The 26,739-nt window shown below is 45.4% G+C and overlaps 1 protein-coding gene and 1 non-coding gene across 2 annotated transcripts in view; both read left to right on the forward strand.

Annotated features, from left to right (window-relative positions):
* LOC133255253 (neurexin-3) overlaps positions 1 to 26,739 on the forward strand; it is an 887,522-nt gene that overhangs the window by 116,325 nt on the left and 744,458 nt on the right. The window contains exons 3-4 of the mRNA XM_061429773.1: positions 134 to 151; positions 21,276 to 21,305. Coding sequence (XP_061285757.1) covers positions 134 to 151; positions 21,276 to 21,305 — 48 coding nt within the window. The remainder of the gene's footprint in view (positions 1 to 133; positions 152 to 21,275; positions 21,306 to 26,739) is intronic.
* Positions 9,724 to 9,795, forward strand: TRNAG-GCC (transfer RNA glycine (anticodon GCC)). The gene has a single exon. It is a non-coding gene; the product is annotated as a tRNA-Gly (tRNA).

Genomic DNA, 26,739 nt, shown 5'->3' on the forward strand with positions numbered 1-26,739 from the left:
ATCTTTGGGGTCTTGCATGAACTTGATGGTCATGCAAGGGCACGTTGCATTGTGTGTGCGTGTTGCTAACACTCTTCTTTTTCTCCCTCTTTCTCGCCTCTCTGTTTCCCTCCCTTTGAAAATGCTGCCACAGATGTCAGTCAAGGTCCAGGTGAGTCTTTGTGTTTGCACAGCTGCTGTGGAAATTTCCCCTCTGCCAGATTGTGCATGGTTTGACTCTGAGTGAGACCTTTTTCTAGGGACTCTACACAGAGCAAAAATCTGAACACGTTGCATTTTCATTGATTTAGGTTTATGAGACGTGCCTTCACGTCTTGATGAATTTGTATTGGCTACAAATTGATGAATTTGTATTGGCTTTGAAGAACCATTTTCAAACCAAAGGAATGTGGTTCCCATACTTATACAATTACTATCTTCTGATTAATATTTCTGGGTGAAGAAAAGAAGTGGAAATTGAGCATTTTTTGAAAATATTTTAAAAATATATTATTAGGATATGTATTCTCCAATTTAGTAAGCATTTTTTGCCTTGTCTTCAAAAATCTACATATCTTTAAGCTACTATCTTATAGCTTTAAGTGGTTAAAGGTTGAAAATATGACATACTTAGCATGGAAAATACAATGTGGGTAAAAGAAGGTTTCTTTCTTTATATTCTAAGAATTGACTTTACTTTTCCACAATGGAAAAAGCAATATTTTTTTCTAATGGTTATATAACTAGTACATGTTCCCTGTTTAAAAAAAAAAGAATAAATGAATGAAAAATAGAAGAAAGAATAATGATTCTTGTCATTTTCATCAATGGACAAATGAATATTCATCCAGAGTCCTAATTGTAGGCAATGTGTGTTTATAGACAGATGTATATGTACACACAAACATAGACTCATAGGAGAGGAACAACCATTTATAGATAGATGATAGATATCAGGTGATATCTATAAATATCTGTCTGTAGATGATAGATGATCAGGTGACTTCTGATGGTTTCCCACCACACTAAATTGTATAGAACTTTGGGTTAAGAAGAATAACCCTACCAAATAAGAAGCGGGTATCATCTTTCTTAGGTATTTTCACATATATTTTCTTATTTAATCTTTTTAACATTTAATTCTCATAGCATCAATAGAGGAGAAGTATTGTTAAATACATTTTAATGTGAAGGAAATATAGGGCCTGATAGGTTAAGCAGCTTGTCCAAGATCATAGGGCTTGTCAGAGGACTGGAGTTTGAACTTGGGGCTTTCAGACTGCAAAGCCATGCATACTCCATTGGAACATGTGGGGTCTCATCCCTGAATTTCTTCACTTGAAGATCTCGTAAGTATTTCCTAATAGGACTATCATTTATTTTTGCTCAGAGGTAATGTGACTTTATCTGTAGCAGCCTTTCCAAAGGACTTTATCCTTTATTGATTTTGAATATGTAAAAGAATCACCCAGACTTAAGTGGAGTTTCTGACCATTGGTCTCCGTGCCATCTTACACAACATAAAAGGGTAATACTGTCATCCCTAGCAAATACACAGGGCTTCCCTGCCTCTGTTGTCGTCTGCCTGTCACTCACCTTTGAAAATAAGCAGAGTTTGAACCAGAGCGCAGGACAGAATTTTCTAGGAAGATATCATTTAATTTATTCTATATAATAATATTTTAATTCAGCCATTCACTGAGCTAACATTTATCAAGAACCTACAATGTACCAGGCACTGTTCTAGGCACTAGAGATGAAAAAGTGAGCAAAACAGAAGCTCATCCCTGTCCTCATATATCTTTTACTATAGATACTATAGTAAAAGTATCTATAGACAGAGGAAGACAAAGAACTGAAAGGCTTCCCTGGTAGCTCAGCTGGTAAAGAATCTGCCTGCAATGCAAGAGACTCCGGTTCAATTCCTGGGTCCAGAGGATCCCCTGGAGAAGGGATAGGCTACCCACTCCAGTACTCATGGGCTTCCCTGGTGGGTCAGATGGTAAAGAATCCACCTGCATTGAGGGAAACCTGGGTTCCATCCCTGGGTTGGGAAGATCCCCTGGAGGAGGGCATGGCAACCCACTCCAGTATTCTTGCCTGGAGAATCCCCATGGACAGAGGAGCCTGGCAGGCTGGAGTCCATGGGGTTGCAAAGAGTTGGACACGACTGAAGCGACTAAGCACAGCACAGCACAGGCAACTAAAAATATGTGTGTGTATAGTATATATGTACATGTATATATATATATCAGCATATCTATTGTATCAGGTGGTGGGTAATGAGCGCTGTGGAAAAAAAATGAAGCAGGTAAAAATGAAGTTGCTAATTTAAAGAGGGGGGTCCAGGGAGGTCTGTCTCTCTGCTAAGCTGATGTTTTCTAGGATACTTCAAATGAGGGAGTAAGCCCAACACCAACATTTTTTGAGTGCCATTTGGCTGAACCCCTTCTCTTCCTGGTTCACGGCAGAGATGACCCAGGGTCTTCACCTAGACCTGTGTGTCTTATGTCCTGTGTAGCGGCTCCCTGCTCAGGTAATGCGTGGAGGCCAAACCCCAACCTGCGTTTTGCTACGCCTGCACCCAGAGGGCAGCCTCTGACCCAGGGGCACCTTTCCCTAATTCTCACAGGAGGTGCCACACTGGCCCTGGTGGGGTGAAATGCCGTGGACCCATAGGTGCCCCCGCCATCTCTCCAAAGGGGCAGAGGTCACCCATGAGCCTACCTTAGAAATAGCAGCGATCACCAGCACAACACCGCACTATCTCAGCCTCACGGCCACTATCTCGTCTTGCTCTCTTGAAAACCCTCCGAGGCACACTGCCTGAGCCCCGTTTTTCTGTTGAGGGAGTTGAGGCCAGGAGGTGAGGTCCTGAGCCGAGTCCCTTGGCCAAGTGGGGGATTCCAGCCTAATTCTGACCCTTCTCCATTCTGCCCTTGAGGAGTCAAGAGCGGATTGCCCATTTTGTCTCCTCACTGACCTTTGGCCTTGTGTGTGTATGTGTGGTTTCTAGCCTGAAGCAAATCGCCGGTCCAGAAACTTCCCTGCAGCCCTTGAGGTGGCAGGAGGCAACCTGCACTGCCCAGCCCTGGCTGAGGTCAGCGGGCCCCCTCCCGCCTCTCGGCGCTCCTGGCCAAGCAATCTGGAGCCAGTGGGGCTGCGGCTCTCAAACGAGAGGCCTTTAGTGGTTCTCTGAGTTTCTTTTTTTTTCTCCCCCTTCCCCTCAGGAAGACAAATTGGGGATTTTATGACCTAATGTAACTATTTATCCAGGGGCTGCTGGAAGACTGTAAAGGGACAATTGATTAATTGATTAATTCTACATGATGAGGAGATTGGTTAGAAGTAACCCTCCTGTAAAATACAGCTGGAGAAGGGGCCTGGCACTTCTCCTAAGGTCCGGGAGATGGGCTGGGGACTCAGCGATAGTGTCCTGATAGGAGAAAAAGGCAGGCGGTATTCAGATGGACTTCCATATGGGAAAGTGCACAGCCCCTCCTCCTAGTCCTTGGGAGGGAGGTTCAAGATAACGAAGTGGCAAGAGGCGCTTGTGGTGCGCTGACTGGAAGGAGGGGAGGGACCCGCAGCTCTGATGCCTGCCATGCATTCTCTGGTTGACTCTTCACATCAGCCCCTCTGGGTCGGGATCCACACTCCAGAAGAGGACAAGGAGACGCAGAGAGGTCCAGTAACTGGTCACAGTCGCCAGTTGCTAGGACCAACCAGGATCTCAGATCTGTCTGTCTCCAAAGCCTGCGCCTTTTTCTTTAAAAACTCTGGTATTTTCAAGGCAGAGCTGTGTGCATCTTGGGCGTTTTTGCATTCCCAACTCTGCTCGGTGGAGCATGGCACCATAGGAGGGCCTTGGAAATATTTCTCGAGCAGAAAGTATGGCCACAAGCACCAGGGGCATTGTGGGTCTGCAGGGTCTCGAGACACGTTGGAGCTCCAAGGGAATCCTGTCTAAGGACTGCAACTCTCACTTTTCAGAGGAGGAGACGCAGGCCCAGGGAGGGGAAGGGGACATCTCTGAGGCCACGTACCCCATCTGGGGCCCTGAAGGGATTCCTATCAGATGCTGATCCCATGCTCCTGGCTGATAGGGTTTGTCTTTGAGCTGCCCTCCCAGCTCTGCCAAACTCTTAGTCCTCTCCCCACTTCCTGTGTGTTCCAGAACTCTCTGCCAAGGGGAGAGGAAGTGCTTTGGAGGCGAGGAAGAAGACGGGGTGGATGGAGGACCTCGGAGGCAGGAAGCAGGGCTGGGGCCTGTGGATGGGAGACCCCCTTGAGTCCTCTCCCTCCCTGGGGCAGGCAGGGGGCTCTGGTGGGGGGGCCGCTGTTTATAGTGCTTCACTGACAGCATCTCTGCTCCGAAGGGATAATTTCTCCGGCTCAGCCTGCTGATTAGAGCTGGAATTTAAATGAATGACGGTGACCTTGTGGAAATGCCCTAGTTATTCAGAGGCCTGATGAGGGAAATAGGCCTCTTGCCTCGGTCCATCAGAACCCTGGCAGGTGCGGGAGGAGGGGCACCTGTCTGCCTGGGGCCGGGGGGACCGTGGTCAGCTATGGCCGGAAGCAGCTGACGGCTTGTGCTCAGGTCTCCCTGTGCATGCTCTGGATCTCTGCCCCTCCTTGTCTTCCTCCTCCCATGTAAGTCATCTCACTGCTGCCCTTGGAGAGGGAATCTGCTGACTTGTCCTGAACCCTGCTATGTCTCCAGGGAGTCCCTCATCTGGCCTGAGGGGCGCTGTTCACAGAAGACAGTGCCTGACACAGCTGACTTGTGTTTATGGACACAGAGGGTTTGCTCTCAAAGCTGGCTGCTCCTAGAGGAGACCCGACCCACAGACCCAGTAGCATTAGCCTCACCCAGGAGCCCATTAGAAAGGCAGGATCTCAGGCCTCTCCCTAGACCTCTGCGTTTGACCAAGGTCCCTGGGGTCTGCCTGTTAGCGCTGGAGAGACACTGACCTAAAATCCCCAGTCTCCTTGGGACGAACAGGGCCGTATTTATTAAGGAGAGTGCAGCACTCTTTTTGCTAAAGCCCTATTCCTGGTTTCATCTGCTGGGGACAGAGCGAAATATCCACTTTCTGGGTTGACAGGAGCTAAGAAGAAGATTAGGGAAAGAAAAGAGAATGGACGCTGATCCACCACGTGGTCTGCACAGGTCACTGTTTGGGCCCTTCTCATGTATGTGAGGCAAGATAGCTCCCTGCTTTCATATGGCCTTTGAGTTGAGGGCGATTTTTCACTTTTTAAATAGTTGGAAGCAATCAGAAGAAGAAGAATTAGTGATGCAAAACTTTTATAAAATTCAAATGTCAGTGTTTACAAAGTTTTTTGGAACATAGGCCCACTTGTTCATTTCTGTATTGTCTGTAGCTGCTTTGCAAAAGCAGAGGGGAGCTGCTATGATGTAGACACAGCTCTCTGAGCTGCAGAACCTAAAAGATTTACCATCTGGCCCTTTACAGAGGAAGTTTGTCACCTCTGGCTTAGGGCATAGGCTTGGAGCCAGAGGCAGGTTGACACCCTGTCTCTATCCCAGCACAGCATGGCCTGTTCAGGTAACTTTTCGTTTGTGGACCCTACATTCCTCATCTGTAAAATGGGGACAACAAATACCTATCTCATGGGACTATTGTGAAGATTAAATAAGCTCAAGCAAGTCAAGTCTTTAGAGCAGTGCCTGGCACAGAGTAAGCAATGTATTAATTAGCTACTATTGTAAGTTATCGCATTTGGTTCTTTCCACATGTGTTTCCATTTTACAACTGAAAATACTTAGAGAAGTTTAAAAGCAAAATAAAATATTCTTTTGCCTGTGTCTTGCTGCCCCTCACTGTTCAGAGGCATGCTTCCTCAGCTGTGGTGGTGTTCAGTCGCTCAGTCGTGTCTGACTCTTTGTGACCCCATAACTCAGCACGCCAGGCTTTCCTGTCCTTCACTATCTCCAGAGTTTGCTCAAACTCATGTCCACTGAGTCAGTGATGCTATCTAACTATCTCATCCTTGGCCACCCCCTTCTCCTCTGCTGTAGACCCCTCTAAACTGCTGTCTTCTCATCTCACACTTTCTCGCATCCATCCTGTTCTTTATGCTTTCAGTAAAGAGGTCCCTAAAGAGGTCCCGCCAGCTTGGATCCTGGCAAGCACTGCTTTCAAGTGAGGCCAAGACATCCCAGTAAGAGGGTGGAAAGTGGACTGATATGTAGAGAGGGCCCCTCACGTGCCAGGCCTCCACCACTTCACAGATGATAAATATTGGTCTTTAAAACATTATATCCTTTGCCCCAGGCCAGAAGCAAGTATGGCAGGCATCAGGATTTAAATGCAGTCTGGGATCTCTGCTTTGTCCTTCTGACTCTCTTTGCCTCTCACTTTCCCCAGGAATTGTGTGGCCTTAGGTAAATCATAAGCCTCTCTGGGTATCAGGTTTATTTAAATCAAATGCCCTCTCAGGCTTCTTCCATTCTGAGGATCTGTGATTAGGCCAGTAACTAAGCCCCCTTGGGAAGAAGGACTCAGGAAAATGTCATATCTTCCATTGCCAGAGACTGGCGGTTCCCAACTCCAGTGCTGCCCGGTATATTTTTTGTCTTTTCTTTCCTGTTCCTTTGGGCAACAGTCCCATTTGCTTTTCTCTCTTACTTATTAGGAAAAACATCTGACATTTATTGAGCTTGTGTTTTGAGCAGGGCACTAAAGTACTAAGTTTTCATGTCTACCAGTTAATTCTTTTGACGTGTCCAAGATCCTGTTATTAGACCCACTTCACTCAAGAACAAACTCTCAGGAATGCTAACTCATCAGCTCCACCCAGGAAAAAGTGGTGGAGCAGGATGCAAATGTTGATGTGTCTGGCCCTGGGGATGTCTCATACGGAGTTCCATCTAGAGCATCCGCTCCACGAAGGTACACTCCCGTGCTGTATGGTCTCGGCCTGGAACAATGCCAGTACATCATAGGCATGGAGTAAATGCTTGTTCAGTGAAAGTGCTCCAGAATCAGCTTTTCACTTTACCCCACGTTCCTTTGAAAGACAGGCTGCTTTTTATTGGGGCTTACCCGAGACAGAAGGTAACTCAGCCTTCTGTGTTCATTCAGTGCCCATCTCTTGGGCTCAGCTCAGTGGAGGCTGCAGGCTGTAGGAAATCCAGCACTGCTGTGTGTAATTGGATTGGAAAGGGGCCCTTGGCTGGGCTAACAGCGCTCAGCTCCCAGCCAATTGCCCGGCTGGGGCCCGGGAAGACCCCCTTGGCTCCCGTGGCCGTTCTTGATGAGTAAGTGTGAGTAAGGAGCCGCGTCCCAGCGTGCCTCCAGCTTTGGCTAACTCGAAGAAGCAGATCACTTGGCCCTGGTGCCTCTTTGTAGAGCCTTTTAAAGTTGCCTCCTTTACTGTCGTGGCAAGTCCGACTCACCAGCATGCTGGCTGTGGTCCACTTTGTTTCTCTGTTCTGGAGGGCAAGGTCAGAGCTGGAAAAGGCCTGGAAGCGATCCTATAGTCTCAGTGGGTTAGTACTGTCCCTGCCATGGGTGTGGTATGGATATTTGCTGTGCCAGTGATAAGGAGCCATTGGTTGCATTTAGGAGGAAGGACCAATCAACGCTAAATGTGCTGCAATATATGGGAGAGTCTCACTTGAAGACTGTGCTGCTCAAAATGCCATTGGTGAGACCAAAGAGAAACTATTCTGGACCAGTTCTTCCTTGTGTAGGAGAGAAAATGGAGGCCCCAGAACATCCATGTAACTCAGCTGAGTCACCAGCCTATTTATGGCAGCCTCGGAGACCCTCTCATTCTGACGACCTGCCTCGAGAAGTCTAGAAAGGACTTGGGCTAAGCTAGTCAGTGTGTGGGGCTGGGCCTCAGGAACTAGCAGCGCAGTGTTGAGGACAGTGGGTGCCCTTGTGGGGTCACTTAGCCGACCGTGACCGTGGAGGCAGGCAGCTGAGGATGCCTGGGCAGGTGGTCTCCTAGAGCTGCCGGCTTCCTGGAGAAGTGCTGTTGGCAAGAGACGGGAGGGTGGGGGTGTGGAGGAGACAGGGCCTAGATATGCCAGTCTCCTGAATAACAGCAGTGGCTACAAGCTTCCCAGCCCTTCCTGTGTGCCATGAGCTCTCAGAAGTGCTCTTTGTGTGTGGTTGCGTGTGACTGTCACAGTGATCCTAAGATACTTTACATGTGACATGCAGATATTTTACAGGAAAAGGCACAGAATAGTTAACTTGCTTAATATCCCAGTTAGCAAGAGACAGGGCTGGGATTTGCATTCAGATTTTGGATTATTTAGAGCAATGGTAAACATGAAAATTACCCGGGGACTTCCCTCGTGGTCCACTGGCTAAGACTCCGCACTCCCAGTGTGGAGTGCCCTGGTTCCATCTTTCGTCAGGGAACTAGATCCCTGCAGCTAAGAGTTTGCCTGCTGCAACGAAGACCCTGTGTAGCCAAATAAATAATAAAACAGTTAAAGTCACCTGGAAAGCTAATGAATGCGATCCAGTCTAACTGAAGTAAGACGTTGCTCCTAGGTAATCTGATAGGACCAAAGTTTGAAAACCATGTTTTCAAGGAAAGTGAAGGGACTTGAAAGCAGCAGTATTAACCACTATTGTATACCTCCCATGATGGAAGGGAGGATGGGATGAATGATCCCCACTTCGCCTGAGTTCCCATGGCACCTTAGATCACAGAGCTATGGAGCCTGCCTCATTATACCCTATTCAATAGCTAGCTGTTTATTGTCCCCCATGTGTCCACACTGGCCACTGTGGGCTAGAAGGACAGGGAGAGCCATACTCTTGAGAACAGAGTATGCCTGCACCCCACTACCTGGCATCCTGTATGTGCTCATAAGCTTTGTTATTAGAATCAGCATTTCAGACATGGAAAGGACCCAAAGTTGCTGAGCTCTCTGTGCACCTAAGTTTTGAATCTCTTCCATATGAGCTTATTCAGACCTGAACCCCTGCAATGATGAGGAACTCGTTGCTCCTTTAGCCATTCCGTTTTAGCAGCACTGAATGTTCACAAGCTCTTCTTTATTCTGAGTCACTATAGCTTTCACCACCTGTATTGCTTCCAGCCCTTGGAGACGCACAGAATAGATCTAATTACACTCCCAGTGTTTGAAGACAGGGCTTTTGTCTTTAAGGATTTTCTTTTCTAAAGGCCAAAACATCTCTAGTTTCTTTGGGCATTCTCATACAAGGGTTTTAAGTTCTTTCATCCAGGTCATTGTTCTCTGAAAAATGACAGTTTTCTTTGCATCCTTGCCCACACCACATACAGGTTCATGGACACGTTGCAACCGGTTCATGTTACACTGCTCCTTTTTTCTAGACTTCTACATCTATTAATGACCTTACTTTTATATAATGACTACAGTATTAAACTGAACTTAACATCACTGAGAACTTCTACTATTTCACGTGTACTGCTGCTAAGCCACTTCTTTCCCTTTTGTATGTGTGCAATTGGTGTATTTGACGTGGGGCCATGCTTTGATTTTGTCAAATTCATCCCTGGATTTTTAAAATCCAGCACACCATGGCCTAGTTGGACACAATTATTTCATGTAACATATCCGAAGTCCTTTCCAGCTTCATGTCACTCTTGAATAAAGAGCTATTTTAGAGAAGTTCATAACATTTGGAGAGCAAGGACTTTCTCTTCTTTGGGAAGAGTCTTTTCTAGAAGCCATAATTGCTGATTCTTTACCCCTTAGGGGCTTCCTTGGTGGCTTAGATGGTAAAGCATCTGCCTGCCATGCAGGAGACCCAGGTTCTATCCCTGGGTTGGGAAGATCCCCTGGAGAAGGCAATGGCAACCCACTCCAATACTCTCGTCTGGAAAATCCCATGGATGGACGAGCCTGGTAAGATACAGTCCTTGGGGTGGCAAAGAGTCAGACATGACTGAGCGACTTCACTTTTAACCCTTGGAGTGACATGCTTGACTTTCTCTCTCTTTCTTTCATGATATTCATGAAAAAGAAACCCCACCCCACCTCTATCACCCTGCCCCCACACCCTCCCAGGTAGGCCAGATTGAGAAGGTGGCTGCAGACATTCTTTCTTCTTCCCTGTGGCTATGCCATATAGATGCCATGGGTGACTCATGGATGCCTCCGAAGAAATATTTCCTGTTCAGTCCAGGCACCATGCTGTAAGAACAGAGTTGGTCTAGAGGCAAATACTGAGTGAGCTAATACAGTAACATCCTGCACAGGGCTTAGTGCCGAGGATGGAGTGTGGTGGCATCATGGAGGGACCAACCCAGAAGCGCTTGCCCTAGAGAACTAGCAACAGGTGTTCCTCTGGACGCCATCACGATCATCAGCCCAACTATTCACTCTGTCCCTAGTATTGTGCAGGGCTTGTGGAAAAGCCAACATCGTGAATGCAAATGGTTGAACTTCCCAAGTGTCAGTGTCAGTTCACGACTGCTGTTGGGTGATTCGGCAAAGCCTTGTTTCATGACTACCTTTTTGATTAGGGGTGGTGGTCTCTGGATATCAGTTTGGACCATTGAAAATTGTCATTTTTGTAGGTCAAAACCAGTCACATATCAGCAGGTTCATATGGTTCATCTCAGTAAGGAGTTGCTTGGCCTCTTCAGAGGTCAGCTTGGTTCATAGAAACTCTATGTTTTGGAGTTGGAATAGTTGTTAGTTATCTTCTAAAACCTCACTGTGACTCTCTTCTACGGCATTCTGGCAAGTGACGCGTCCCCTGTCATTCCACCCTCATCTTGCTGAATGTACGTGCTCTTTTAACTTGCATGTGCAACTTTAAAAATGTTTGAAGGCAGTACTCATGTCCTTATCTAGCTCTCATGTTTGGGCTGTACACAGCTGTTCCTTCAGCCATTCTGCATGTGACGTGCTTTTGGAACTCCCACCATCTGATTCTTCTCCCATGGACCTTCCCACCTCCTTAATGCCCCTCCTAATATATGGCAATGTTCTCTGAACCCAGACCCTAACTTTGGTAGTCAGTGCTGAGAAGAAGTGGAACTGGTGCCTTCTTTTTACTTGTGATTTTTTTGAGGGTTTGTGGAGAGTGTGGGAGGTTGTGCTTAAGGGCCACAATTTCTATTTACCCCCTTAAAATTAAATTTTGCTTTTGTCCACTCACATCTTTGGGACCCTGATTCTCAAGGCTAACGGGTTAGATATTTCTTTCTGCTCTGGTTCATTACAACATCCAGACAGCATGTCATGGATGTTCTCAGCCAAGTCATTTGTCAAAATGCTAAGTAGGTCAAAGCTCTGCTGTAAGCCACCAGAGAACCCCAGGTAGGACAAGGAAACTGAAGTCCATGATGAAGGTCATGATGCCGGTCAGGGAATTGCCTGGGGAAGGGCTGGTCTGAGACACAGCTGTGGAGGTGGGTGGAGTTTTCCTTCAGGCCCCGCCTCCTTCCTTTTAAGCTTCTCCCTCTTGCCCCGGGGCAGTAGACATCCTCAGCCTGTGGCTGCGTGTCTCCATCCTTCCTTCTCACACGTCCTTGTGCCATTCCTGTCTCTGAAGAAAGATCTTAAGCTTGGCTTCCTGATGGCCTCAGGAACAAGGCAGTGCAATGACAGGGGCCTGAGTGCAGTTTGTGTTCAGAGTTGAATTTTAATGAGGGAAGTGGCTTCAGTTCAGTTCAGTTCAGTCGCTCAGTCGTGTCTGACTCTTTGCAACCCCATGAATCGCAGCATGCCAGGCCTCCCTGTCCATCACCAACTCCCGGAGTTCACTCAGACTCATGTCCATCCAGTCAGTGATGCCATCCAGCCATCTCATCCTCTGTCGTCCCCTTCTCCTCCTGCCCCCAGTCCCTCCCAGCATCAGAGTCTTTTCCAGTGAGTCAACTCTTTACATGAGGTGGCCAAAGTACTGGAGTTTCAGCTTCAGCATCATTCCTTCCAAAGAAATCCCAGGGCTGATCTCCTTCAGAATGGACTGGTTGGATCTCCTCGCAGTCCAAGGGACTCTCAAGAGTCTTCTCCAACACCACAGTTCAAAAGCATCCATTCTTTGGTGCTCAGCTTTCTTCACAGTCCAACTCTCACATCCATACATGACCACAGGAAAAACCATAGCCTTGACTAGACGGACCTTTGTTGGCAAAGTAATGTCTCTGCTTTTGAATATGCTATCTAGGTTGGTCATAACTTTCCTTCCAAGGAATAAACATCTCTTAATGGCCTAGTAACCCCCAGAAAGGACCCAGGAAGGGAAGAGCTTCATATTTTAGTAGAAGCTGGGGATGGAGATGGAGGAGAGGGAGACGGTGACCAGTTATTTAAAACAGTTGCCCTGGGGGCTCCTTCAGTCATGCTGTACCAGGATCATAAATGAAGTTGAATTCATGTCCGGGCACTATTTTCTGGTCCTGAATTGTTCAAGATGTGTCTTCTTGCTTCTCCACCAGCACTGAATTAAGACAGGGTAGCTAGTAGTTATCACAGTTATCATGCAGCCTGGAGAATCCATCTGCTGGTTTAGCATCTGCATTTCACCGCTTCCTAAGTAGTGAGATTTTGGCTCTAGGTCTTAGCTTCCTTACCTGTAAAATCTACATTACAACAATGCCTTTCCCACAGAGATGTATTTAATGTTACGTGACACTTAGCATGTCTGGTATATGTTAAACAGTCAACAAATACTAGCCACTGTTACAGTTCTGTCCTTTTACCAAGCTAACTGAATTTCCTCTCTTTTAAGTGCTTAACATGCTACAATGCGTATTTTTTTCTATCCCCTTCCCTCTTTTCCAAATTCACGGTCACTCCGCAGACACAGAGTCACTGGGGGCTTCTCTCTTTGTCAAGCCCCACCCCTTGCTACCTTCACCATCTCCTTAGCTCTTCCGGAAATATCGGGGTGGATGTTTCCATTACCTTCTGATTTTATGTAATTACTCTTTTTAAAAGTCCTTGTCGCTTCATAAAAATTCAACATTGGCACTTGGCACTTACAGCAATTAGTGACATTTCATTTCTCCACTTCAGTATGGAAAAAGAGATGATATGTGTGGATTTTACAGGGGGAGAAAAGTTATCCTGCAACTGAATGAGAGAGAAGTCTTGGCAGAGATAACTTGCTTTTTTTCCTTCCCGCATCTTTTCTCCTCCCCCATGAATGACTTCCTCCCTCCCCTGAAATACTTTCTCCAATTACTCAGCCAGAATGAAGGAAGGAAGAAGGATTAAAAACCATCAGAGGGGAGTGGGTTATTACAGTTTTAAGGGGGAGACAGTATTAGCTTCAGTGATGGAGGCCTTCCACTTCTGGCCTGCCTCCTGAACAGTGCATCTTCTTCGCCTGTTCCAGTAAATGGTCTGTATTCTCTATATTAGTCATTTTCATGACAGGCTTCATAATGGCCACAGCCGCTTACAGATGACTGCTTTTGTAGCCATTCCATTCTCTCCAGCTGCAACTACCTCCACAGGGATTTTCCCAAAAGGTGTAACATAGTTTAGAGGGCCATATGTGTATTTTGCATATAATCTACATAGGATTTGCAGCCTGTTCTAAGGTACTTTCTACTTTGTATGTCTTACCTATTGGCAGTCTTTTTCTCTTCTTGTTCTTGACCCTGTGGACCACGATCTGTGGGACTCGTCTGTCCATGGGCTTCTCCAGGCAAGAATACTGGAGTGGGTTGCTGTGCCCTCCTCCAGGGGATCTTCCTGACCCAGGGATCGAACCCTTGTCTTCTGCATTGGCAGGCGAGTTCTTTACCACTAGCGCCACCTGGGAAGCCCATGAACCACAGATAGATAGGCACAGAAAGTGAGGTAGACAGCACTAGAAATTGCCATGTCCTCCTCCAGGGAGAAAGAGTGAAAGAAAGAATGAAAAATATCAGACATCTTCATGGGATCCAGAATGGTCCCTGAACCCAACTAGGTAGCACTTTGACAGAGTGTGACATCTAGCTAGGAGACATTTCAGTTGCTTTCTAATTTTTATAATAATTTTTTTAAAGGCGTTGTAGTTCCATAAGAACTCTGTATAGAAAATTCTCCATATTCTGATGATCAAAGGCTCGCCCTAGGCCAGTCCCTATTCCTTGCCCTCCTTAGATGAGATTTTATGGAATTGGCTTTCGAAGCTTTACTGAAGGTCTGTTGAAATCCACAACCAATGGTGGGATTGTTTTGGACAAACGTGGTGGGTTTTCCTTTGCTTCCCTGAGCCCCCCGTTCCAACCCATGTCTTGTCTTTCAGCATCCCTTGAATATCAGGCTCAGATTCAATGCTGAGCTCCAAGTCCAGCTAGGTGCTAGTGCCAGGGCCTGATGTGTGGTCTGAGGGGCTGCTGCTGACCTTCTGTCTCTGAGATTAACAAGAAGCCCCCCTCCTCTTTTTCTCATCAGCCACACACATATCACACAGCTAGCATAGATTGCTTTTCCTTCCTTGTTAATTATATCCTCAGTGAAGGCTTTTTTTTTTTTTTTTTTTGAGCCTTATTTTTCTGTATCTATATTGGAAAGCCATATAGTTCCTTTTTCTTTTTGAATGTAAAATTTTACTTTAATGTTGGAATATGCATGAAAAAAAAGAAACTCTGGGGTACTTTAATAGTCTCCATCCCTCCCAGATTAAGACTCAGGGCTCTGGCCCCTTTTTATTTGAGGCTTCATTCACTTATATGGGCACAGACTCTTCTCTTTCAAGAAGGGGAGATGATACACTTTTACATTTGTCCTGACTCTCTTGCAGAATTATTCCTGTAATGTTAAATGCACCTTAGACTTTTTGCTTCAGTGATTCTTCTGTTTCTCCAGCTTATCATGCCTAAAACAGAATTCATTATCACCCTCATTCCAGATCCATCTCCCAACTCCATCCCACCTTCCTGTCTCTGACTGCGCCTCACTCAGTCTGCCATCCATTCGTCCCCTGAAGCATCTCATCGGTCACCCAAAGCCTGTTGAATCCTTTTCGCCTTTTCCTTCCTGCTGCCTCGATACTAATTTCGGCCCTCTGCCTATGACAGATCTCTGTGCCTCTCTCTCTTTCCCCTCTAATCCATCCTGTCCACACCATTGCCAACACGATCTTCCCCAACGTCATTTTCCCAAGGGCATTCTCCTGCCCGTGCGCCGTCGGTGTCTCCCATCAGCTGCAAGATCAAGTCCTTTCTTAGCCTGGAAACTCCAGGCCTTCATACAATGGTCCTTAAGATCACCTTTCACTTCTTCCTTCTGTGAACCATTTGTGTGTGTTCATTGTTATTTTTGATTTAGGTCATACCTGAATGGTCTAGTGGTTTTCCCTACTTTCTTCAATTTAAGTCTGAATTTGACAATAAGGAGTTCATGGTCTGAGCCACAGTCAGCTCCCGGTCTTGTTTTTGCTGACTGTATAGAGCTTCTTCGTCTTTGGCTGCAAAGAATATAATCAGTCTGATTTCAGTGTTGACCATCTGGTGATGTCCATGTATAGAGTCTTCTCTTGTGTTGTTGGAAAAGGGTGTTTGTTATGACCAGTGCATTTTCTTGGCAAAACTCTATTAGTCTTTGCCCTGCTTCATTCTGTATTCCAAGGCCAAATTTGCCTATTACTCCAGGTGTTTCTTGACTTCCTACTTTTGCATTCCAGTCCCCTATAATGAAAAGGACATCTTTTTTGGGTGTTAGTTTTAACACCCAAACAGTGGAAGTGAGAAATAGATTTAAGGGCCTAGATCTGATAGATAGAGTGCCTGATGAACTATGGAATGAGGTTCGTGACATTGTACAGGAGACAGGGATCAAGACCATCCCCATGGAAAAGAAATACAAAAAACCAAAATGGCTGTCTGGGGAGGCCTTACAAATACCTGTGAAAAGAAAAGAAGCAAAAAGCAAAGGAGAAAAGAAAAGATATAAACATCTGAATGCAGAGTTCCAAAGAATAGCAAGAAGAGATAAGAAAGCCTTCTTCAGCATCAATGCAAAGAAATAGAGGAAAACAACAGAATGGGAAAGACTAGAGATCTCTTCAAGAAAATCAGAGATACCAAAGGATCACTGACCTGGAGCCAGACATCCTGGAATGTGAAGTCAAGTGGGCCTTAGAAAGCATCACTATGAACAAAGCTAGTGGAGGTGATAGAATTCCAGTTGAGCTATTCCAAATCCTGAAAGATGATGCTGTGAAAGTGCCGCACTCAGTATGCCAGGAAATTTGGAAAACTCAGCAGTGGCCACAGGACTGGAAAAGGTCAGTTTTCATTCCAATCCCAAAGAAAGGCAATGCCAAAGAATGCTCAAACTACCACACAATTGCACTCATCTCACATGCTAGTAAAGTAATGCTCAAAATTCTCCAAGCAATATGTGAACCGTGAACTTCCTGATGTTCAAGCTGGTTTTAGAAATGGCAGAGGAACCAGAGATCAAATTGCCAACATCTGCTGGATCATGGAAAAAGCAAAAGAGTTCCAGAAAAGCATCTATTTCTGCTTTATTGACTATGCCAAAGCCTTTGACTGTGTGGATCACAATCAACTGTGGAAAATTCTGAAAGAGATGGGAATACCAGACCACCTGACCTGCCTCTTGAGAAATCTGTATGCAGGTCAGGAAGCAACAGTTAGAACTGGACGTGGAACAGCAGACTGGTTCCAAATAGGAAAAGGAGTACGTCAAGGCTGTATATTGTCACCTTGTTTATTTAACTTCTATGCAGAGTACATCATGAGAAATGCTGGACTGGAAGAAGCACAAGCTGGAATCAAGATTGCCGGGAGAAATATCAGTAACCTCAGATATGCAGATGACACCACCCTTATGGCAGAAAGTGAAGAGGAACTCAAAAGCCCCTTGATGAAAGTGAAAGAGGAGAGTGAAAATGTTGGCTTAAAGCTCAACAGTCAGAAAATGAAGATCATGGCATCTGGTCCCATCACTTCATGGGAAATAGATGAGGAAACAGTGGAAACAGTGTCAGACTTTATTTTTGGGGGCTCGAAAATCACTGCAGATGGTGACTGCAGCCATGAAATTAAAAGACGCTTACTCCTTGGAAGGAAAGTTATGACCAAGCTAGATAGCATATTGAAAAGCAGAGACATTACTTTGCCAACAAAGGTTCATCTAGTCAAGGCTATGGTTTTTCCTGTGGTCATGTATGGATGTGAGAGTTGGACTGTGAAGAAGGCTGAGCACCAAAGAATTGATGCTTTTGAACTGTGGTGTTGGAGAAGACTCTTGAGAGTCCCTTGGACTGCAAGGAGATCCAACCAGTCCATTCTAAAGGAGATCAGCCCTGGGATTTCTTTGGAAGGAATGATGCTGAAGCTGAAACTCCAGTACTTTGGCCACCTCATGCGAAGAGTTGACTCATTGGAAAAGAGTCTGATGCTGGGAGGGATTGGGGGCAGGAGGAGAAGGGGATGACAGAGGATGAGACGGCTGGATGGCATCACTGACTGGATGGACATGAGTCTGAGTGAACTCCGGGAGTTGGTGATGGACAGGGAGGCCTGGCGTGCTGCAATTCATGGGGTCGCAAAGAGTCAGACACGACTGAGCGACTGATCTGATCTGATCTAATTGTTATTTTTACACCATCTGTTACATACCTACCATGTGCCTGGCAGTGTCCTAGGTATTCCAGAAAGGCAACAGGAGAATCCTTACAAAAGCAGTTAGTGGTCTTGGGAGCTAGTGGTGTTACCAGGAATGTCCTTCATTGCTCTCAATCCTAAACTGTCTTCCAAGATGGATTTTAAATCCCACTTTCCTCCAGAAACTCTTGCTGTACACCCAGGGCCCTCCTCACAATCCTTACGGATCTTATTGTCTGAATCAGTTGTTTGACACTTAACAATTACCCATCAATCGTTCCTCATTCACTCACAGAATACACACTGAGCACCTCCTGTGTGTCAGGCACTAGGCTTCACGTTGTCTCACACATCAGTATATTTTTACAGTCTAAAAATAACAGCAGTAACTCTTATGTAGCCCTTAGCATGTACAGGCCCTGCTTTACATACATTCATTTATTTAATCCTCAAAACAAACTTTGAATCTGGCATGATAATTATCCCAATTTTCCAGATGGGAAGTCAAGGAACAGAGACGTGTAGCAACTTCCCTGGTGTCACAAACTAGAAAATAATGAAGGTGGGATTCAAATCTGAGGCCCTTGATCTTAGCCCCTATCCTTCACTGTCAGGTACCCTATGTGCATGTATGTCTATGTATGACTTTGTATGTGTGTGTAAATGTAAACACGCGTGCACACACCTTCCCAATCAGACTCTAAACTCTTAGAGGTTGGCGACTATGTACCACACTTGTTTGCGTCTCACTGCCTTATGCAGTGTTTACCTACAGTAGGTACTGGACTCGTTTGATTGTCATTTCTTCCATTCACTTTTGGCGGGGACTTGAGGCCTTTTTCCAGCAAGTAGGAGTGTTTGGGAGTGGAAGGAAGGGGAGAAACAGAATTTCATAATAGACCTAGACCCTCTGGAATTCCTGGTTTCCAGTTCTTAATTCTGCAATCCTCGGGGGTAGATTTGTATAAGAGGAGATACTAATGTAAAAGCTCATGAAAGTGGATTAAAATCCCCTTCTCAAAAAGCAAAATAAAACTCAAACCACATTATGGTTACAGTTTTCTCCCCTGTCTTGTGCTATTTCTTCTTACACTTGATTCTGTCTGTTTTGCTTTGTTGCCTACAACACATCAGGATCCCAGATTTACATTCCTGGCCTAATATTTCTAGTTCAGATTTTTTATAAGTTGAAGAATATGTACATTTATTTTAATCACAAGACTGCAACTACATATGTAGCTTAATAAAACCCGATAAGTACATAGATCCACCGTAGGGTTCCATTAAATATCCAGTTCCTCTTAGTGCATTTATCATACAGTTTAATTTACCAAAATTTGATTTATGTGTCACTCTAAAGGGGTAGCTCGCAAGTCCTAGTGAGCATGAGAATCACTAGTGCAACTTATTCAAAATTCAGGTCCTTCCCCAACTCCTCCCCGAGATTCTAACTCATTCGGACGTGGGTGGGGTCCAGGAACGTTGCTGTTAGTAAGTATCCCCAGGTGGTTAATGCAGGTGTCAGTGAAACGTGCTCTGGGAAACACTGCTTTAAAGATCCACATGCGGTACATAAATGGGACCCGACTCTAGGGGTTTCTCCTTGGCTTTGAATACCCTCTTGCTATCAAGTATCCCATTTCTTCTTCAGTTACAGGTGTAAAATATTGGTCTTTTCTTTTAAAAAATATCTCCTCAGTGGATACATGTATATGTATGGCTGAATCCCTTTGCTGTCCACTGATGTCTATTAACATTGTTAATCTGCTATACTCCAATATAAAATGTTTAAATGGAAAAAAAAAAGTCCCATTTAACAGAATAATAAAAAAAAAGAAATATCTCCCCCGGCTTTATTGAGATAATTGACATATAACTTTGTGTAAACTTAACATATAAACTGTGTTAATTAGATACAGGTTGCAAACACCTTCATTTCATCACATAATTACCATTTCTTTTTTATGGTGAAGACGTTTAAGATCTACTCTCTAGCATTTATACTTCAAGTGCATGATATAGTACTACTGCTGCTGCTGCTGCTGCTAAGTCGCTTTAGTCTTGTCTGACTCTGTGCGACCCCACAGACGGCAGCCCACCAGGCTCCCCGTCCCTGGGATTTTCCAGGCAAGAACACGGGAGTGGGGTGCATTGCCTTCTCCGACTATAGTACTATTGCCTTTTATTTTTAACCTGCATCTTAGGGACCTCTTTAGATCTTCCTATTCTCGTTTCTTGCTCTTGACAACTGCCCTGTGAATTCACACACCTATTCTCCTCCTCTTCCCCCTCCCACATGCCCCACCTGTCTGCCTCAGGCCCTCCCTCTTAGTGTGCTTGATTTGGATGCTGAAGGCAATGGCTTGCTCCAGAAACTCCATGCATTTTATGAACAGTCACTTCTGCCAAGGTTTCTTAATCCTTTCTTCTTTCTTATTATGGCTTCCCTGGTGGCTCAGACGGTAAAGCGTCTGCCTGCAATGCGTCTTTCTTATTATCCCCTCCCCAAAACGACCAATAGTTAATTTTTTAAATAAAACGTGAGAATGACTTGCTTTGGCGTGATTCCATTCCTCCATGAGTACTAATATGCCAGGCCTTGAGAAATGAATGTCAGAAATGTGCATTTAAAATATGACTATAGTTTAATGAAATTTGTTGAAAAAATGCCTCCATGACATTTATGGCACATGGTATATCTATGTATTTAATATATCATTGATCTTTAAAAAGTCAGTTGCTTGACCCATATTTTGCCTCTGATTACTTTTCTAAATCTCTAGTAATCTCCAAAAACATTTAGAGATTTCCATATTTTAGAGATTTTTCTCCTTTATTAATCCCCTATATCCCTGAATTTTACTCTGGGGAAAGGATCTCCAAATATCTCCAGCAATAATAAAAACAGTGGAAGAGCAGATAGCCAGCACAGTTGGCTACTGGTTGGAAATCTTTTCTTTTAATAGGTTTATCAGGGCTTATGCTTTCCTTGAAGTAATGAGTTCTTAAGAGCCTTGTTGGACTTCTGTAAGAACATAGCGAGAGGTTGTGCTATTTATTGGGACTTCGTGTACCTTCTTTAATCCTTTCAGTGCTCGGCTAGGCCTCTGTGATCAAACATGAGGGACTTTCTAGGAAAAGTTGGTGCTGGAGGGAAGGGATGTGGTCGTCGCTGGGTGAAGGTCAGGATCATACGGAGATGTTTCAAGCTGTCTAACTTGAAAGCAGACACCCATGTGGTATGTTCAGTGTGGTTCAATTTTTGTAGAAAAGACAACTGTATCTAGGGTGGACAGTGTTGGATGGTAAACTCTGGATGCGAGACTACAACTGATTTCTTTCTCTTCTGAATTTTCCAAAGTTTCTACAGTGATCACTGTATGAATTTCTATTGCAAGCTATTTGAAAGAAAGAAACCTACTTTGCCCACATCTGGAGTCTCTTTCCCAAGGGACCTAATGTCTCATAGATTTGTCTCAAATCCTACCTACTGCATAGATCAGTGGCGATGTGGCCCGCAGGTTCAGCAAACAAAAGACTGTCCTTGAACTGGATGGCCCTGGACACCCTGCCCTGCGTCTCAGGGCTCGTTGCATGCTCCTGCGTACATGTGGGTGCCCCCCGCCACTCCTGCTCGGGCATTAAGGGGAGATGGCCTTCCATGTGGGGTTCTAACTTTGTCTTCTTTCTTTTCTCCTTCCCCTCTCTTCTCCCCCTCCTTCAAGGCCTCTCCCACCTCATGATGAGTGAACAAGGTAGGTGCTCTAGGCTCACGGTGCTGCAGCTGCCTGAACTGCTTGCCTTCATGCCTCTGGCTGGTTGCTGAGAGCCCGCATCATCCCCTGCAGGCCGTTTGCTGCCTGTTTCTCCTGCCAGGGGCCAGGCTGGGGGCCGGGCCACCCTGTGGTGGGGTGGGGTGGGGGGCACCTTTCCCATCGCATCGAGGTTCCCCCTGCACCCCCATCATCCCCTTGGCTTCTCCATTCCACTACCCCATTTGTCATCCTGGGCGCTGGCCCTGCTGGGCTGCCTCCCAGAGAGAAGCATGAAACAAGCCATGACGGTGTCGATAATGGGGGTGAATGAAGCTAATTTCAGAGCACCAGAGCGTTTAACTTCTTCCCTAAGCCTCATGCTGGGGCCCCAGGTTGGGGGAGAGGCGTTGGGCTTCTCTGAATTTCACTCTTGAGTAAAGGTTTGATTTTTGTCTTCCCCTCCATCCCCCTGCCCATTGTAATGACTTTCAGCCCTAGCCACTATCCCCACCCCACCCCCACCTCGACCTCCAGTGGTCAAAGGAAGCCCTTGGGGATTTGACTGTTTTCAGTTTTGTATAAAAGCAAAACCACTGAAAGAACATGCTAATGTCCTGATGGCAGGGTTCTAACTCATTATACACCCTGAAGAAAACGGCATATAAAGATCTGTAAATTCCGCATCTGCAACCTAAAATATTCAATTATGCAGGGAATGAACTGAGCAGGAAATTCAGCTCAGCTAAGCACAGGGTGGGCTGTGAATGAAGCCTTTTTCTCCTAAATAAAAATTTTCCATATTATCAGCCTAAATCAGGATTCAAGAACTGAGCCTACTTCAAATTGTCTTTTTCGTCACTGTTCAATTGCTACTATTGTGTTTCTTCTGCGTTTTGGGGTGATTGCAAGATTGGTCTACCTGGCCTGGCCCTGACCCTGAAAGACTGTACTTTAATTTCTCTTGTCTATTTCTTTTCAAAATACACATGGGACTCACTGCCTGTGTTCAAGGACCAAAGAGAAGGGGAGGAGGTGTATTTCCATGTTCTGCTGATTTTCTTGGTCTTTTGAGGAGGGTGGGGCGGCACTGAAGGGCAATTGCCCCGTCCCCGACACCCCCATTTTCTTACACAGGATTCATCAGACAGTTTTGCCATAAAAAGGAGTATATGATCAGAACAAGGAACCACCCAGGTCTGAGGGAAGTTTTGTCCAGGAAGCTGCGGAGGTGGACAGTTGAGGGCATTTCTGACTTGATAAGGCAGGACAGAAGGAAGCACACTTTCCCAATAAAACTGTATCCTCTAGACCTGAGCCACGACCTGTGATGTGGATATTGGACATTTCAGTGAAGACACGATCTCATATAGAGCAGATGTCAAGGAACAGAGCTAGAGGGGGTTGGTAGAATTCTCCAGCAAGAGGTTGGGGTGAAGCCTCTCCATTCTCGTAGGTGAGTGAGGGATGCTGTCTCCCCACAGCAGGTTACCATGAGGTGAGTATGAGCAAGGAGTGCTCTTTATGTCGACCAAGTACATCCGGATAGTTTGAGAGAGTTACGCATATCTCTACAGAGTGTGATAACCCACTCTCTAGGAATGCTAGAATTCAGCGGCCCCACTTTGATAACAGGTTCCACCAGGAAAAGCAGGCCCTCAGAGTCCCAGTGAGAAGATGCTTCTACATTTCCTCGTCTCGTCCTCCCAGCTGCCCTTTAAGAGTTCTAGATTTTCTAGTGGCTTGGAGGTCTGAGGGTATTCATACGGTTGATGTCATAGGGTAGAGTCTAGGTTGATGAGACAGGCTGGTGGCGACCTCTTTAATCCTGACTTATTTCAACCCACTGATACAGCATGGGCATTTTGGAGGGCTAAATTCCAACCCTGGTGTGAAAAGTATCTGGAGAACCTCTGGTGTGTAACTTCCCCACTTTTCCACCTACTATTCAACTTCTTGCCCAGCACTGAAGCATTTAAGAGTAGAGAATTCAGACACACCCATGGACGCGTGCTCTGGGGGGCAGGGGTAAGGCAGGAAACTTCTAGAAAAAGAGTCTTTAGGCAATGACATAGTGACAAACATGGGTATTGTGAATCCCCCTTTAGAAAGGCTTTCAAGAAAGGATGCGGAATTCTTCTGGGTCGTCAGTGCCACTAAGATTTTAAGGTGCAATTTTTCAGTTCAAGTTTTTAAAGAAGGTCCTTTGACCCCATCCCTCCCCCTCTCATTCTTTTTCATTTCCCACCCCTTGTCCATTCTTGCCCTTATGATGATTACCTCCCTTCCTTTTCCTTATTCCTTCAACGTGAAAGAAAGAGAAATCTGTCTGGTTCTCACTGAGTCTCCGCGATTTGTTTTTGATCCCTATAAATGTATGTGGAAAAACTTGTGTGTGTACCACCCGTACATGTACGTTACACTCTGGATCCTCATGACTCATATTAACATTGAGAAGATACAGGAGAACTTCGCTTCTCTGAAACGTGGCCCAAACAGTTTTAGTCTGGTTAAGTGCATACGATTTCACACACACGAGGCTATGCATTGCTTCTGCATGCAGACGTGGTCATGTCTCTAAGGATGGGACTTGAGAAGAGGCTGACGGGAAAAAGCTTAAGCATGTGCTGGTCACACTGTTTAAGCTTCACATTGTGCATTTGTCTTGTGCTGCCTTCTCAAGGTTGTACTGCTGTTGCCACTACTGTTGTGGGGTTTGTTATGTGTGTTACATTTCTCTGTGTGTCTGCAGCATGCTGATGTTTTACTCTCCCTGCTCTCTCTTTCTCTCTCCTGCCGCCTCCATGGTGGACACCATGCTTCCTCTACTTAATTGGACCTTCACTTCTGTAGGTAGAAGTAAAGGTAGAGATCATTTTATTTTTATCATTGTAACTATCAATTTGCCTTCTGAAATATTCATATATCCCTGGGAAATTGTTGATTCTGATGAATACAGTCCAGATTATAATGGTGTTTTAAACAACAACATAAAGAAAAAAAATCGAGGGCTCTCCTTTTCCTTCAAGGTATTTCATGATTGATGGTTGGGGATTGCTCTGAGTTGGCCTGCCTTCCTCTAAATCTGGAATGAGCCTCCCCATTATGGTGTGCTGTTTCTGTCTGAATGTGCTTGTGCACTGTGGGGAAGATATATTTTACTTAGGGTATTCTAAGATCCCCTCCTGTAAATGTATTGAGGGCACAGGAAAGATGCGAAATGACCTGCCAGTGTTTCCATGACCTGGCAATAGCTGAATTCAGGGTGATAGATGAGAATGGGGAGAGGATTGGTGAATGACTGGAAATTGTATAAAATTTGAAATTTGGGTAATATCTGTGGCTCTTTTATCTTCTGTGTTGTATCTCCTGTATTTTGGGGGGAATAAAAGTTTTCTGATTCAGTATGATAAGCTAAGAATGGTGGGACTAGGGGTGTGGAAGGACATGGGGATCCATTGACAGTGGACCCAATGATAATCCATTACGTCATAAGGAGAAAGTGGAGAGACAACGCTGGATTTTAACTTAGCAGGTCCACCTTTTGTGGGATAAGCTGGGAAAGGGAGGGGCGCTGAGTCGGTGCACTCTCTCCGATGCTCTGACATGCCTTTCACTGCTTCACACCTTTGGGTACCACAGTTCACTCATCCATTCCTAATCAAAGCTGTCAGAGACCCGAGCCCAGAGAACCTAGCTCACCAGCTCAAATTGGCTTAGCTGTTCAGAACTGAAGGGAGAGGCTAATTGATAAATTATAAATATGTATTTGCATTCAGTTCTCCTCTTTTCCCTTCCTGACTCTCCAGCCCCTATCTCTCTGCAGGCGTGCGCCACTGCTTCCTGTAAAGATTGGCAAATAACAGAAGTAGGGAATGGGAGTTCCGGTGTGAGGATGTTGCAGAAAGATGGGACTGACAAGATACTGAAAATGTTAATTTGATGACTAGTCTGTGAACTGGCCATCTCATTTGAATTTCATGCCTCTCTGGATTTTTTAAAAGTTACGTATGGTTACCTTGGAAGCAGTTCAGTCCTTTCGCTTTGGGATTGGTTGATTGCCTATTTCTTTTCTGCTAATCACAGGTGGATTCAGTCTCAGAAATCTGCTATGGGGAACCTTACCCTCTTAGGAGCTTAAGGAGGTGGGAGAGGGGCACAAGGAAGAGGAATAATGATTGAAAAGGTATAGCTAGCCACCCCTCCGCTTCTCTACTTACTGTATTCAGCCAAAGGCTTCTAGTGATCTCTTCACAGTCAAAGTCAGCACTCTGTGCCCAGGATACAACCTTTATGAAGCACATGGTTCTGTGTCCAACCCCTAGACCTCTCTCCTTTGCTTTGTCTAATTGCCTAAAACAGGGGTCCCCAGCCTCTGGGATCTAATGCTTGATGATCTGAGTTGGAACCGATGTAGCAGTAATAGAAATAAAGTGTATAATAAATGTGATGCACTTGGATTATCCCAAACCCCCGCACAGTCTGTGGAAGCATTGTCTTCCATGATACCTGCCCCTGGTGCCGAAAAGGTTGGGGACCACTGCCCTGAAACATCCCATCAGATAGATGTCTTTAGTGTTTTTATATTTTGCACATAGGTATCCTTCTCTAGATTGAAGGCGGGAGGAGAAGGGGATGACAGAGGATGAGATGGTTGGATGGCATCACCGACTCAATGGACTTAAGTTTGAGTAAGCTCCGGGAGTTGGTGATGGACAGGGAGGCCTGGCGTGCTGCAGTCCATGAGGTCGCAAAGAGTCAGACACAACTGAACGACTGAACTGAACTGATCCTTCTCTGGCCCCTGCTGCTAACACTGATCATTTCCTATGTGGCCAGACATTGTGCCTTGAGCATTAGATGCTTTTCCACAGTAAATCCTTGCAACTGTCTTATGAGGTAGACGATGGTTATCCTAGCTATATGGGCAAGTAGAACAAGGCTCAGAGAGCTAAATAACTTAAGTCAGGTGGCTGTAAGTGGCAGTGAAACTCAGAATCTGAGTACCTAGCCACTGCTTTATATGGCTTCTCTTGATCCAAGGATGACCTCCATAGATATGCCTCTCAGCTACCTCCCTGGCACCAACCTGGCTTATGTTCCAACTGGCCACTTTGTGTTCATTCTCCGTAACAGGTGTCCGCAGAAATGTTCTGTCAACTGAATATTTCAAGTCAACCTTGGCACCATCTGGCCACAAACCAGATTCTCTAATTTTGTTAATAGTTTCCCCATCTTCCTTATCACCTGGGCTTGAACTCAGCAATTGCTTTTTTTTTTTTTCCTTCTTGAACTTTCTTATTCCCAGCTGATGTTAAGAGAGTTTTTTTGAGATTCTTTTTCAGAATGTCTCTTGCATCTCTGTTTGACACACTAGCTCGGTTCCCAGCTAGCCCTTATTGGATTGTTGCCCTAACCTAGTTAGTCTTTGTTCTCC

Source organism: Bos javanicus, chromosome 10 (assembly GCF_032452875.1).
Source record: "Bos javanicus breed banteng chromosome 10, ARS-OSU_banteng_1.0, whole genome shotgun sequence".
Classification (NCBI taxonomy): domain Eukaryota; kingdom Metazoa; phylum Chordata; class Mammalia; order Artiodactyla; family Bovidae; genus Bos; species Bos javanicus.